The following is a 15,394-nucleotide window of genomic DNA, read 5'->3' on the forward strand; positions in this document are numbered from 1 at the left end:
TGAATAAGGAATGAAATATGTGATGAGCTGCCTGGAATTAGGCATAGTGAAGTCTGCAATTTGGATAGTGAAGATGCACAGGCCTAGAGTTTGAGCTTTCTTGGTCCTAAGACTAGGGAAGAGACATGTCTCTGGCAGTGTCTCCCACCAAAAAGCAGGATCAGCTAGTTGTTACTTGACCTCTCTGAGCTAGCATGTTTTCACCCCAGCATTTGACTTCTGAGTCTTACTGATAAAAAAATATGATGATACAGACTTAACTTAAATCTACATATAACAGCTACAGCACAGCCATCCCAGAAGCTCTGATGCCAGGCCAAGAACCGAGTGGCTGGTGGGCAACAGACAATTAAAATATCAGTGTGTGTGTGTGTGTGTGTGTGTGTGTGTGTGTGTGTGTGTGTGTGTGTGTGTGTGTGTGTGTGGTGTGGTGTGTGGTGTGGTGTGTTCCTCCAAAACAGCAGAACAATTTGTAACTTCAACTATGGAGCAGCTCCCAAAATGCAGTTTTAAACCAAAAGAGTTATACTGGACCCTACCTTTGTCAACCACCTGTTCAAGTTCCAAAATTTTTTATGTTCAGATTTCCTTAGTTTGAGTTTTCTTTATTGACTTAATTTCCACTTCCAGGTCTTAAACAGCTTCATTTCCTTCCATTGTTTGTGTGTTCGTTGATTTCTTTAAGGGATTCAGTCATTTTCTCTTTAAGGCCCTCTATCATATTCATAAAGACTGTTTAAGGTCTTTTTCTTGTGCTTCGCCTATGTTGGAGCCATCTATGATTGAGCTGCTAGGCTCTAGTAGACACATATTATCCTGGCTGCTATTGATTGCATTTTTACACTGACATATAGGCATCTGGTACTGAAAATTATAATTCTAGGTGCTGAAATTTGGTCTTGTGTCTGCCAGGTGGGTGTTTTGTTCCTTGGCTTCTGTTTAGGAATTCTTTCTGGGGTCCTGATGCCTGTGGCTACTAAGAATTCTAGAAAAACAGATATACACTGAGTGTTTCTGTTATTGGGAGCTGACATTTAGGAATGGGGAAGGGCTGGGGGAGGGTATTTTTAGGAAGGGGGAAGCCAGGTGTTCCAGCAGGATAGGCTTAGTTAGACCTCTGGGAATGGGGGCAGAGAGTGAGGAGAGGCCACAGCACAAGGCCGGCTACAGATCTGGAGATGAGACTGGGATTTAGACTTGGAGGAATGGAGGAAGAGTTGAATACCTTCCAGGGCCAGGGAAGCCTGTGGGTTCCTGCTGAAGCATAGAGCTAGAGCCAGGAACCAGGAGCCAGGAGCCAGGAGCCAAGAGCAAGGAGCTGGGAGTTGAGATAAAGCAATAATAGGAGGGAAGTTTGGAGAGGAAGATCTGTGTGACCCACTGGAGATGGGGAAGGGAGGCTACAGCAGGTCTTCTGTTGCATAGATGGGAATAAAATTGGAGGACTAGACTTGGAGTAGAAGGAGAAGTGAAGATATGCATTTACCCTACCTGCTTCCCTAGCCAGAGAGCTCATTCCTTGATTTTTGAAAAGCAAATGAAATCCCAATTAACGTTTTAAATGAGATTCTGAAGCATGAGTTAAAATGGTTTAACTGCAGCTCATATTTCTTAACAGTCGCTCCAGGTACCTCCAGGCACTTAGCTATTACAGCAAATTTATGAAAGAGCACATAGCAAAGTTCATATGTCCTTTCATTATGAAACTTCAATCCCAAATTACATCCCTGTTTCAAACACTCCTGTTTCCAGACTTCTGTTGGCTCTGCAGTCACGCTGTATAAATACCTGTGTGGGTTTTGGCCTAGATTTTCACTCAAAACTAATTAGCAGGTCTTCAGAAATGTGGCTTGAACTAGATTTGTTTAATCTAAGTTTTCCATTATAAGTTTTCCTTTGTAAAATAATTTCTACAATAACTAATATCACAGGGTGCTCCCGAGAGAGTGTTAGCCATACTAAAATAATGGGCAAATCTGGGTAGCAGTCCCAGAGAAAAAGGCACTCTCTGGAAATGCTGCTCCACCAGGAGGAGGGGAGGAAATACATCAGAAGGCTCATTCACTTCGCCTTGATGCACCAACACTACCCTTCTCTCCAGGTGAGGCCAACATGTAATACTTGCACAAAGAGTTAAAGCAAATACATTGGAAATCTCTAATAACATCTCTGATTGTAAAGATAGGTACCATAATCAACCCTTGCTCTTAGAATCAGTCATATGTCTGCAGTTTACAATTTGCAATGTCAAACAAGCAATCTACCATGTTTCATTCTTTTGTAGTATTTTTTCCAATACAGGGGAAAAAGCTCCTACCAAACCGGATACCAGGTTACCAGAAATTTCTAAGTCCCACAGTTTTAACAGTATGTATTAACTTATAATGTATACAATTTAGATTCAAATTTCTTTGTTTAAGGTGGTGCTATGCAACACTATCTTCCAAGCCAAACAACTGCCATGGCATCATTTGCACCAGCTTGTAAAAGACCATCAAGGCGAGGCTCACTGACTATGGATTTGTTACTATTACTCTATTTCATAAGATCGTTGTATGATTATCAAGAATTTGAAAAAGAAGGCTGGAAAGCTTAAGCAAGTTACAAATGTCTGAGTAAGGTATGTAAAAGATCACAGTTCAATACTCTGATGTAAAATCTCTCAAAACAGAAGAGATATTGGTCTACTCACCATCATAATTACAAAGAGGGCTTAAAGAACAAAATCAAAGCTTAATGGATTGGTTTTTGCCCAAGTTATACAGTAGTTGAGTACCACACTGGTATACCTAACCTTCTGATTTTCAATAACTATATTTAGAAGCTATACTAAGATTGTCACCAGGATTAAAAGGGAGAATTATCCCTGGTCCTCCAAAGTCATGTTGGTCATAGGAGACTATGGGACATCTCTCAAAACGTACTGTAACAGTGGAGAGCCATTTGTTTTCTTGTTCAGAGAGGCCATGGAGACCCTACCTGGTGAGCTTTAACCAGTGCCTAGTCTACAAAGAGGAGGGTCAATACAGAAGAAAATTTCCCTCTATGAATTCCAGCCAAACCACGGCCAAGTGAGGCCTTTGAATTTCCTCACATAGAAGGAACAACTGTTAAAAGGCAGGCAAAAGGAGACAGAAGTTCCTGTCAAGCCCAATTTGATCGTGTGGACCAGATCCTCAGGTGACCTCAATAAGAAAGAAAGAAAGAAAGAAAGAAAGAAAGAAAGAAAGAAAGAAAGAAAGAAAGAAAGAAAGAAAAACAAATGTGATTAATGATGGCTACCTGTTTGTTTTAAATAGTCTGGAAAAATAGGACTAAAGAAGAACATGTTTGGTGTTTCTTTAACAGTTTAAAGGATCACACTCCCTAGATATTAGACAATAATACATGAAAGATTATTCTGACAACTAATTTTCATTAAATGATTTTACTTTGTGATGAATGAGAAAATGATTGCCAGACACAGAATATCATGAACTTGCCTCAATTCCAACATTGCAGTGTCTACCTGCAGGAAAGAGAGACAGGCCCACTACTATTTTCAAATGATGCTTGAATTCCTTCTGTCCCTCACTAGAAGCCATCTGGGTGAGATCTCACATTGACTATATAAACTCCAACAGTCTCAAGTGCCTAAAAACAGATCACTCTTGGGATCAACCTTGGAATGACTATTACTACAGTGAACTTTCATGGGAAAGGAAGGCAGATTGTGGTTATGCTAAGGTAGCCTCTAATACTTTCCTCTACTCCTACTTCCTCTCTGCTTCTACAGAGGGGCCTACAGATGGGGCTCCAGATGCACTGCCTGCAAGAATTCTGTCACAGTACCCTGAACGCAACACAGGAAACTGGCTTATAGAGTCCCCTCTCTCTCTTAGACACACTGGGCAGATTCCATGCCCCTACCACAGCCAAGAAGCAGCTAGAGAGGTTATTCCCCTCCCAGTGTGATAAATGGTGAGAGTAGAACGGATAAACCAGAGTACCCAGGAACATAGGTATGTGAGGAAAACTAGGCAAAATCCCTGAGACTGCAGTTTATTGTTCCCAAAAGATGCTTCTATGAGAAATGTCAAAAAGGCATAGGGGTGGGTAGCTAGACAGGACAATATGGCAAAGGGGGGCTCAGGGCCCTTATAAATGACTCAAAGCATCTTATGTTTAATGGGCTTTCAACCGTAGGCTTCTTCCGTTCTCAAAGAATAAATCTGTTACTTTTCCTTTATCCATGTTTTGATCTTCTGTCTTTTCTCGTCATTCAATTTTTGTTCATGCCAGGGAACATAACTGTCCTGACAAAAAACTCCATCACCCCTATTACAGCCAGTCTAGCTGAATTATCAAGCTCCTAGCCAGAAATATCCTGTCTCAGAGAGAAAAGACAGCAGTTTCTCCTGAGGAATGATACCTGAAATTGTCCTCTGGCCTCTACATATGCTTGCAGCGATCAATGCATGTATCTGTGCATACCCATATGCATCACACATGCATGCATTCATGCATGAACATATTCATATAACCAAATGATGGCCTCTTGCATGCTTTAGACTACTTCCTCCAGCACAGTTCATATTTGAAAGGACAAACAACACGATTAAACACAAATTTAGAACTCCAATTGAAGCTAACTCAGAGTTCTCCCAATTTTCATCAACATTTCATCATGACTACATTATTTTTAAAACACCTTTGTCTTCGCTGTGCTTTTAAGCTACAGCATATTAAATTTTGAAAGCAGAAATTTCTACAGTTTAGAAGTTAAGACATATATAATGCAGAAAAATCAAAGTTTCCTTAATGCTCATGAAAGGGTTAAGTTTTCCCAAATCTTCCGTGACAAGTCATAATCTGGATAGAGGGTTAGGAAAGACATGGTTTTATACTGCTTGGTGGTTACAGTGTGACACAGTTTCCCAATTAAAGAAAGAAGGTCCTATGGTGAAGTACTACTGTTTCTGCTCCATATTCACCCAAGTCAAAGCAGGAGTAAACCACATCCCCTGTGTCATCACCAGTCAAAGCTAACACTTCCAATGTCTGCTCACACTGGAAGTACTCAACAGCTCTACACAGAAGAAACATCTAAGATAAGTATTATAATGTGCTAGCCTGCAAACCAAATCACCACAATCTCCATGAGACTGGCTATGCCTGTTTGTACACCATGATGTGACCTGTAGACTACTAACATTCCTTCATAAAGGGAAGGAGTAAGGAGGGTAATGGGACCTCACCTGAGACTTCAGCAAATTCCCAGCCATATTTATATGCAATTCTGTCTATTTACTAGTAGTCTCTAGGTTTGTGGAGATACTATAGAAAGTTTTCAAACCAGCAGGTCACAGAGACATTCACTATTTTGTGTCATAGCAATTTACTCCTTTGATCAGATTTATTTTTCTGGTCTTTTGAGAACTGGGGACAGTGTTGTTCAAATCCAAAACCATTTGGCAATGCAGTTAATGATCAGCTCTCTTCTAAGACAGTATGTATTTATCCTTAAAAACATAATCCAGCAAATAAGCTAAGTGCCAATTAAAACACTTTCTTTTGACAGAATTGAAACATACCATAGGAGCCGTGTTTTTATAATCAGACATGGGAAGGAAAAGCAATTTGGTTATAGAACTACACCGTTTTCCCCTTCTCTCTTAAAAGTATATAATTGCACTCTAAGAGTGAAAAGATTAGTTGCCTTAAACAGACTCTCAGGAAAAAATCCTATTATTTCCTTTCTACTAAAGAGTAATGTCTTCCATAATAACAGAAAAGCCATGTATTAAGTTGCCTGCTCAGGAAGCACCACCCTAATAGAATGCAAAGTTAATTCACTTTCCTCGTGTCAAGAAGGAAGACTAAGTCCTCTCTTCTCATGCCCATTGTCATCTATCAGTCTTGACACTGTAACTCCCTCAGCCAGAGACACTAAAAGACAATCTATTAATTTAAAAACTCTCCTCAAGGCTCACTCAGAAGAACCCACCCAGCTGAGACAGTCAGATTCAGTTACTCTACCTGCTAGGAGTCAAAGGACAGAAAAAGGGACTGTGATATATACTGGTTTATCACAATACAAAAGCAATCCCACCTATCATTCTTTCTAAAGTGTTTTAATTACAGTGTGTGTGTGTGTGTGTGTGTGTGTGTGTGTGTGTGTGTGTGTCTTGTATGAGTCTGTGTACTTGCTGGAGTTGGTTGTTTTCCTTCTACCATGTGATTCCCAAGGATTAAACATAAGTCATTGGGGTTGGCAGCAAGGGCCTTTAGCTAAGACCTTCATCTAGTCCTAGAATTCTAAATATAGTGTCTTACCATTTACCAATCAATGTTTACACAAGAGATGATACGTTATCCTACAAATGTTTCTTCCTGCCACTTAAATGTCTTCATTGAGACATTACTCAAATACACACACATACACTAAAACAAGTTGCCTTCCTTTGGCCCATTATGGTCTCCTTCACAGATCTCTAACATTCTATTTGACCACATTATTGGTGAATTTAAATAATCACAAGGCTCAGAAGAAATATCTTAAGAAACCTACTTCAGGAATTTTATTTTCCAGGAAGGCAGCAGAAGAGATTATTTATCAATAACAAGTATCATGCTAAGATTATTACCAATAACAAGTATTATGCTCTTACTTCAGTTATGAACTCTACTTTCTCTTAATATAAACAGATTTAGTGACAACCTAGTACATTCAAGCATCAAGAAAGGACATGTAATTCTTTGGAATTATAGGTGAAAGGTAGTATTCTTTCTTTTTATTTGCAAAGTAAGTATGTGCTAATCAAGTATCAAACAACAAAAGCTTTGACTTCAAATACAATGAATACCAAAAGTATCACTTGGCCATTAAGAACAAAAGTCAGTCAAAATCCAGACACATGAGCCCAAGTCTTCTGTAGTGATCACTAATGTTTTCAGAAATGAACCCCGAAACCCCAGGTTTCACAAAAATCACAAGGAGAACTTTATGACCAGTGAAAGAAAAGTAAGATACAGGTCAGTGTGGAAGACATACCACTTGGCCTCTACATGGAAGTAAAGTGGTCTAGCCTGACAGGGTCAGAAGCAGCCCTACATCATGTTGGGAAGGCAAGAGGGTCTGGGATAGAGGTAGCAATATTGTGGCCTCTCTCCACTGGTGATTATGGACCCCAATCTTCTCTGTGTCCACTGCTACTACACACACACACACACACACACACACACACACACACACACACACACACACACACACACACACACACACAGTCTCCATTTAACTTCGGTTACTATCTAGCTTTCCAACTCTGTGCTACTGCTGCTGCTGCTGCTTCAAGCACAGGTTATTCTGATTCATCTTATGACTTCACAGGAGCAGCTTCCAAGACCAAGTATGCTGTTTGATCGTGTTGCTTCTAGAAATATTCATAGGTCATCCTCTCTCCATCCTATGCTCTAAAGTTTTCTTCTATGTCTAACCCTCACATCAAACAAAGAGAACATAATACAGAGGATATGGAGCAAACTATGGGGCTAGGAGGTTCGTGTCTAAATCACACATGGCAATGTGTTCTCTGATGAGCTACTTCATCTCTTACAGCCCCAGTTTCCATCTTTCTAAAGTACACTTGGTAATTACCCACAAGGCAGGGTTACTACATGACTTGCTAGCTACATACACTGAAGGCTGTAGGGAGCCGTTTCCTGCATTCTCCATTACAATAATGGTGCCTGAAGACACCAAAATGTAAATTACTTCACAGGCGCTGGGTAATCTCCATTCCTTTGATCTCTGCCTATCCCGTGGCTCATTTGGCCTGAGGAGCTGAAGCCATTCATAGGGTAACATGTCCCAGGCGGCTTGCCAGCCTTTATTAAGGAATGGGATTCTTGGTTCAGGGTCTCCGCTCTGGTAAGCTTATGCTCTCCCAACTCTCAAGATGCATTAAAGCTTGTCTGCAGAAGGATTCGAGTGTCCTGCGTGTATTTCTTGCCGGCGAGAACATACAGCGCGTGGGACAGAAGGTCTGTAGCACAGTTACTGCAGATGGTGTAACTATAGATAAATGACACTACTGACAAGTGAGTTTGGTGGTGCCTTGGGTCATAACTGAGAACGTTACGATACAGGCCTTCTGTGTTTTCACTGACACCCATCACTCTCCATGTCTCTACACAGGAATGTCGTTCATTCCTTTTATGACACCAAGCAGCCCATTCTAACCTCTTTCCAAACCGCTAACTGAGCATCATCACTCCCACACACTTCTGAAGTTTTACACAAGTGACTTCCAAGCCAGCCTGACTGTGGTCAAGCCGTAAATGTCTTACAGTAAAGACAGCATTAGCTCACAGGCAGAGGCAGGGGATTTGTGTTTACTGCAGTGCATGATGTGGTTGTAATGATCTGTGACGTTTTAGAACCACTGTTTTCTGTGATCTCAGATCTTATACTCTACAGAGAAATCTCTGCAAACTAGAAATGGACTGCATAGCACCTGTTCTTTCAACTACAACAACTCCCATCTCAGCTCCTTTGAAGTGACAGTCAGTGCCACACAATAGTGTTCCTAAAAACAAACAAAACGCACTCACGATGCAAGTAACTCTACAAGTACAAAAGAAATATGTGAAGACAAACTGCTCTGGACAACTTTGTTTCTCAGTATCAATCCATTTCACATAGGGATGTCCACAAAAGGCAGAAAGGCTCCTCAAATGCAAAGCACTGTTATTTGCTTGTGGGTCAATGCAAGCTAATTATTCAAATGCCATAGACCACCCCCTCAACAAAACTTCTGTTCAAACAGTTACAAAGACCATCCTGAGTTTTATGTTTGTGGAAAGCAATGGTTGCACAGAGGTGAGCACACTGCAGTGCCACAGCCCTCCCAAATGCCACAATATGAATTGTATATGAGCCCCTGCTAACACACAGACCACCATTTTTAGCACACCAGAACCCTGCGATGTACAATAGCTATAATCGATTTCCCCAAGCCATCTGTCCTCACCATAAACATCTCTATAGAAACCAGGCCATCTCCATCATGTAGCCAACTCTCTGTACCAGCAGTACTACATGGAGCTCTGATGCAAGGCAAACGTTGAAATGAAAGTGACAGTGGTGAGTGTTAGTCAAATACAGAGAACACATCTAGAGTGTGATCCTATTATTTAGAATCAAGCATACAACTTTCCAAATCAATTACCACATTATCATATTAAGGAATTTGTCCCCCATTGAGAACTACAGAGACGCAAGAGGGAAGAGAAGGTCCTAGGAAAGAATAAACCAGGCTTGCTCACCTGTCTGAGTCCCTTAGGCAACTTCTTTCTCTTCCCAAGGTGCTGGCAGAGGTTTCGGTCATTTTCTCGATCCGAGCTGTAATGGTGTGAGTGGCTGAGCCGGCTCTTCTTGGAGTGAAAAGACAAGCCATTGGTAAGAGCTTCTCGTTTCTTCTTGGTCAGGGGAGTCTGCCGCTTCTCCACTCGTTCCTGAGGCTTAACTGCTACATCTTTCTGCAGAAAAGAAGAAAAAAAAAGGAAGTGGTGGTTACATGAGTATCTAAGGACAGCCTAAAGACAGCTAAATAAGGTTAGAACGGAGGGATGGATACAGAAATAGTGATCAAATTTCCTGAATCACACATGATGCCACAAATATGTTGATTTTATTCCTTTGTGCTTATGGATGCTTTGTGCGAATATGAAGGTATAGGTGTGTGTGTGTGTGTGTGTGTGTGTGTGTGTACGTGCGTGCGTGTGCGTGTGCGTGCGCGCGCGAGCACACACACACACACACACACACACACACGCGCGCGCGCGCGCGCACACACACGCACACGCACGTGCGCAAGCCAAAAGTAAATCTCTGGTGTGTTTTCCAATTGCTCTCCTTGTTTATGAGAAAGTTTCTCATTGGCCAGGGTTTGCTTATTCAGCTAGGCTGGTTGACCAGCAAACCATAGGGCTCCTCCTCTCTTTGCCCTCAAAGTTCTGGGATTACAGTTATAAGCACAGCTCCCGAGACTTAGAACTGACTGGAGCAGTCAAGAAATAAAGAAAAGAGAGCAAATGGACACATAGGCTGTAGGACTGTCCTGTGAATGGCCTGGATCTGAATCAAAAAGGACACCCTGTGAAAGGACAATAAAGTGTTACCATAACCTCTTGAAAGAAGAAAAAGCACAACATTGGACAACTGGCTCCAGTAATCAACTGCTTCAAAATAAGCCAGGTAAACAGCCAGTAGTTAAAATTTTCTTCCTATATACAAAAATCCAAGGAGTTAAAATATCCAGCAGAATATTGCATTATGGGTATAGGTGAGCTGACAGAGCACTTGGCAACAATGAATGAGGAACTGGGCTCCATTCTTAGTACCACATAAAGCTGGGATCGACAGTGCATGTCTATAATCCTAGCACTTGGGAGGTGAAGCAGCAGGATCAGAAATTCAAGGTCATCCTCAGATACACAGTGAGCTGTAGCCAGGGTTCCAAGAGACCCTATCTTAAATAAATAAGAATTAATTTGCCTCATACATTTGGTTTCTTGGGAGACCAAGCTTCCACTCATACTGAAGGTGCCTCCAGAAGTGTACTGAAAATTATGTCCAATTCCATAAATATGAATTAATATTTGATATTATGCTATAATTTTTCAAATCCATTTTATTTTCCTGTAACATATTAATCAAGGCATTTTCATGACTCTGCAGAACAGCTTCCCAGAGACCTGATGGACCCCATGCTGGAACATTAGCTTCCCAGAGACCTGATAATGTCCTAGAAACAGCAGTACAATCACCTTTCCTTCAATTAAGACTGTGAATCTCTACTCTGGGGAGTGGAGGCAAGAGGGAAAACAATCTGTGTCCATGTAGCCAAAAGGAACTGACATGTTTTAAAAATTGTTTTTCATAATATAAGAAGCCTATGCTTTCAGACACTAGAGATGCTACTTTTCTATATACAAAATTTAGGACTATACAATCTCTTTATTGAAATCTCGACTAAACCAGGAAACTATTTGTTCACTCTATCTATAAACATTTACTGGCTGATTACTAAATGTCCAATTATCTTAGGAAATATAAAATCTGCCCCATATAAATAAGAGAACCAAACACAAGAGGAAAAGGAGATGGATCACTTGCTATACAAGCATGAGGACCTACATCCTACTCCCCAGCACTTAGCTAGAAAGCTGAGTGTGGAGGCATACCAGCTTCTAACCCCAGTGCTGTGGGCAAGACAGATGAAGGAGGATCCACACACTAGCTCCAAATTCAGTGAGAGGCCCTGCCTCAAGGAAATAAGTTGTAGAGTGAAAGAGCAAATGTGATGGCTATTCCTGGTTGTCAACAAGACTACATCTTGAATTAGGTAAAACCCAAGCAGCTGGGAATACCTGTGAGAGATTTTTCTTGATTGAACCACTTGAAGTGGGAGATTCATCCTAAAATTGGATCTTTTGAGTTGTGAAGATTCAGCTTAACTGTGGGCCATGCCTTCTGGTGGCAGCCTATGTAAAGTACATGGAAGAAGGAAGTGCCTGCTCTTTGACTGCCTACCCTGTCATAGGAAAGTGTTGTAGAATATTATTTCAAGGTGTTACATTTGTTTATGCTGTGGAACATTTGTTTAAAGATGTAAAGATGTGGGACTTTTTTTTTTTTTACACTGCATTTGTTTTAAATCTGTGAAGCTGTGAATCTTTCCTTGTCTAAAACACTTGATGGTCCTAAAAAAAGAGCCGAATGGCCAATAGTGAGGCAAGAGCAAGGATAGGCGGGGCTGGCAGGCAGACAGTATAAACAGAATGAGGAAACCAGGAAGAAGAGCAACAGAACAAGGAGAGGAGGAGTTCAGGAGACAGCCAGCCAGTCAGGAAGAAAGAAAGAAGAAAATTAAAATATGCAGAAATAAGAAGATAAAAGCCCAGAGAGAAAAGGTAGATGGGATAATTTAAGTGAAGAAATGATGGAAAGAAACAATCCAGGTTAAGGCTGGGCATTCTTAACTAAGAACAGGCATCCATGTATGGTTTATTTGGGAGCTGCATGGAGGGCTCCTCAAAAAAAACCAAGAGAGTAAAGCATCACACTACAAGCAAGTCATTCCTTCTCGAGCATGAGAGAGGCCACTTCTTCAGAAAACACATACTGAAAACCACCTGAGGCATCAAGCTTTTCGGATTGAACAACTTCTGGATTCTTGAACCTTCCATTAGTAGATGGCCATTGATGAACTAGCTGGAACACAGATGTAAGCCATTTTAATAAATTGCATGCATACACACACACACACACACACACACACACACACACACACACACACACACACACACATATATATATAGAGAGAGAGAGAAAGAGAGAGAGAGAGAAATTAATTGATTCTCTAAGTTCTGTTCCTCTAAAGAACCCTGGTAAATGAAGAATGACACCCACCCAGTGATCTCCTATGGTCATACACATAGAAAAGCCGATTACAAAAACCACAAAAAGGTTAATTGTATGTCAATCAATAAAATAAAATATAAAACTATCAATATTCAGAACAAATGGATAACTTCATGCATGGGCGAATGTGTATACATCAACCTAACATCAAGGAATCAGTTGCAATTAATTTTAAAAAATCCTTAAAGAAACATGGCTACTCTGAACACTTCTGTTGCAAGGAGGGAAGCAATCCAGATTATAAAAGAACAGTTTGGGATCAATGAGCAGCAATTTCAAAGGCTTGTTAATTCGTTAGTTGACTAGGCAAGCGGTTGCCGAGGGAGACAGTCCATCAGAATTACCTGCAGTGCTTTTACGAAATGACTACACTCCTCATTCTGCAAGGGAAGCATTTAGCAAATGAATGAAAGGTGGCAGCACATGCCACTTGAAAACATGCCACTTGGCAGAAGGATTATTGTAAACTAAAGGTACTTGAAAATCAGCAGATTCAAGAGGGACACTCTGCCCTCGCTTAGCCAATGAAAGAGAAACATCCCCACAGGGGGAAGTAAGAAATGATGAGTGTGAGATGCCTGGCCTAGAGTGGGAGAGCAGGAATTCAGAAATGGGTAAATTCAGACATTCAGTTATAGCCCAGAAAAAATATGCACGAATACATCTGGGGTAAATACCTCTGAAGCTCTTTAATACCCCAAGATTTTGGATATGTCTCTAAAACGGCCACCTCTATTTAGCCACTAAGTAAGCATCCAGAGGTTGTGTCACGTTTTAAGGGTTTTTGTTGTTACTGTTGTTGTTTTGAGACTGTCTCAATTATCCCAGGCTGGCTTGAACCTTGCTGTGCCACCAAGGGTGGCCCTGACTCACGATCCTCCTGTTTCTACTTCTTATGTGCTGGGATTACAGCCAAGTGTCCCCATGCTTGGTTCCTCCTTCAAGGCTTTTTATTTTCCTTTAGTGGATGCCGTTTATATGCAAAATATATGCCGTTCTCTATTCTATTTTAGGACAATTTAATTCTCAGGCTCAGACTAAGAACCTATGAAGCCAAGGATAAATCTGCCCCACCTGGGGCAAACCCTGGGAGGAGGCTGAAAGCGAAAAGTCTGATAAATATGCTTCAGGGTATTCACTCATTCCCAGACACCCACACAGAAGCCAAAGCCTGGCTGTGAAGTAGAAAGATTTAGACACATCTGCTGGCAATAGAGGGGGTAAGTGGACCATCCATGCACAAAGGAATCAGTTCTGTGAATGTTTGAAATTATGTGATTTTTAGGCCACCGGAGATGGAGGGCAGGATGACAGGAGCACATCCATTCAGAGGCTCAGACACTGATGAAGCAAAGCAATTTCCTTCTGTGCCAGCCCTCTTCAGAACAGGTGATCTTCTTGACTTCCCCTTCTCCCAAATTACAATCTTCTGCCCAAGGCTTCCTCTGCTACTCCTGAATTTCAAAATGAGAAGGTTCAGTGTTGTGCAAACTCATGGAGGCTAAAAGATTGCACAGAAAACACAATGCAGGCTGAGGGGCCCCATTTGCTGATTACAGATGAAGTAGAGATGAAGGGAAATAAGGGCACAATTTGCCTGCTTTGCAGAAAATGGGTTTTGGAAAGGGTCTCTGTCTGATGTTTCCAATCTCATTAATCTGAGGACAGTCCATAGCTGGCAGAATGGCTGTGAGTCCAAGTGTGGGCCCATATGGAGGTGAAGGAGAGTTCAAACAGAACATATGCTGAGACACTTGATCTCCAGTACTGTTCTAGTTTCCTTTCTGTTGCTGTGACATACACCAAGACAAAAGCAAGTTAAAGGGGGTGGGTGGTATTTGGCTTTACACTTCCAGGTTGCAGTTCACCACTGAGGGAAGTCAAGGCATGAATTGAAAGTAAGAACCATGGAGGAACAAAGCCGGCTGACTCCATCACAGGTTCATGCTTAGTTTACTTCCTTATTCAGCCTAGGAACACAACTACCCCAAGGGGGCCTGAGCCCACCTAAATCACTTACAAATCAAGACAACCTCCCACATTATGCACACAGGCCAATTTGATCTAGGAAATTCCTCAACAGAAGCTTCTCTCAGGTGACTACACTGGGTTAAGTTGACAATTATACCTAAGTAGGACAGTGAACAAAGAAGTGGAGAAAAATGAAGAGAGGACCTTCCAATCACCATCAAATGACATTAATGGGTATTTCCCACTATTTTAGTCTGTTGGGTCTTTGGTTGGTTTACTAAGAGACATTATTCTTGTTTTCTGAATGGCTTTGGCAATTATTTATTCCATCAATATACCTGGGCTAAAGAGCTGCATTGGTCTAATATGATAAGTGAAAACGTTTTTTTATTAAAGTTCAGTGCTTTCATAATTCTATGTCACTATATTCACATTACTCTCCACTTTGGCGTTTTAAACAGATAAAGTTAATGAACAGATGCTCAGGGCCTCCATATTTTAGTGAATGGATATGTGCAGAAAAATATTTTAAATATCCAATACAGTATTTAAAAACCAATCTCAGCCATATACAGTGGCACACACGTGTAATCTCAATACTTGCTAGGCGGAGACAGGAACATCAGGAGCTCAATGTCTAAATGTGAGCCTGTGCAAACACACACACACACACACACAGACAGACAGACAGAGAGAGAGAGAGAGAGAGAGAGAGAGAGAGAGAGAGAGAGAGAGACTTTAAATATTCATATTGTATTTTTTTTTTAAATCAGGGGACCAAGAGAGGAACCTGTAGATAAATGTCGATGGGGCAAGCATGAGAGTTCAAATTCCTAGCACCCATATAAATGCCAGCATTCAGGTGGCAGAGAGATGGGATCCTTGGATATACAGTGATTAGTTATACTACATGCATCCACAAGATCTAGGGTTAAGTCAGAAAGCCCTGCCTCAATG

General features: G+C 41.2%; 1 protein-coding gene across 3 annotated transcripts in view; it reads right to left on the reverse strand.

Annotated features, from left to right (window-relative positions):
- Auts2 (activator of transcription and developmental regulator AUTS2) overlaps nucleotides 1-15,394 on the reverse strand; it is a 1,069,576-nt gene that overhangs the window by 777,141 nt on the left and 277,041 nt on the right. For all 3 annotated transcript variants that reach the window (XM_035444351.1, XM_035444352.1, XM_035444350.1), the window contains exon 2: nucleotides 9,307-9,519. In XM_035444351.1, the coding sequence (XP_035300242.1) occupies nucleotides 9,307-9,519 (213 nt within the window). The remainder of the gene's footprint in view (nucleotides 1-9,306; nucleotides 9,520-15,394) is intronic.

This window comes from Cricetulus griseus, chromosome 4 (assembly GCF_003668045.3).
Source record: "Cricetulus griseus strain 17A/GY chromosome 4, alternate assembly CriGri-PICRH-1.0, whole genome shotgun sequence".
NCBI classification, from domain to species: domain Eukaryota; kingdom Metazoa; phylum Chordata; class Mammalia; order Rodentia; family Cricetidae; genus Cricetulus; species Cricetulus griseus.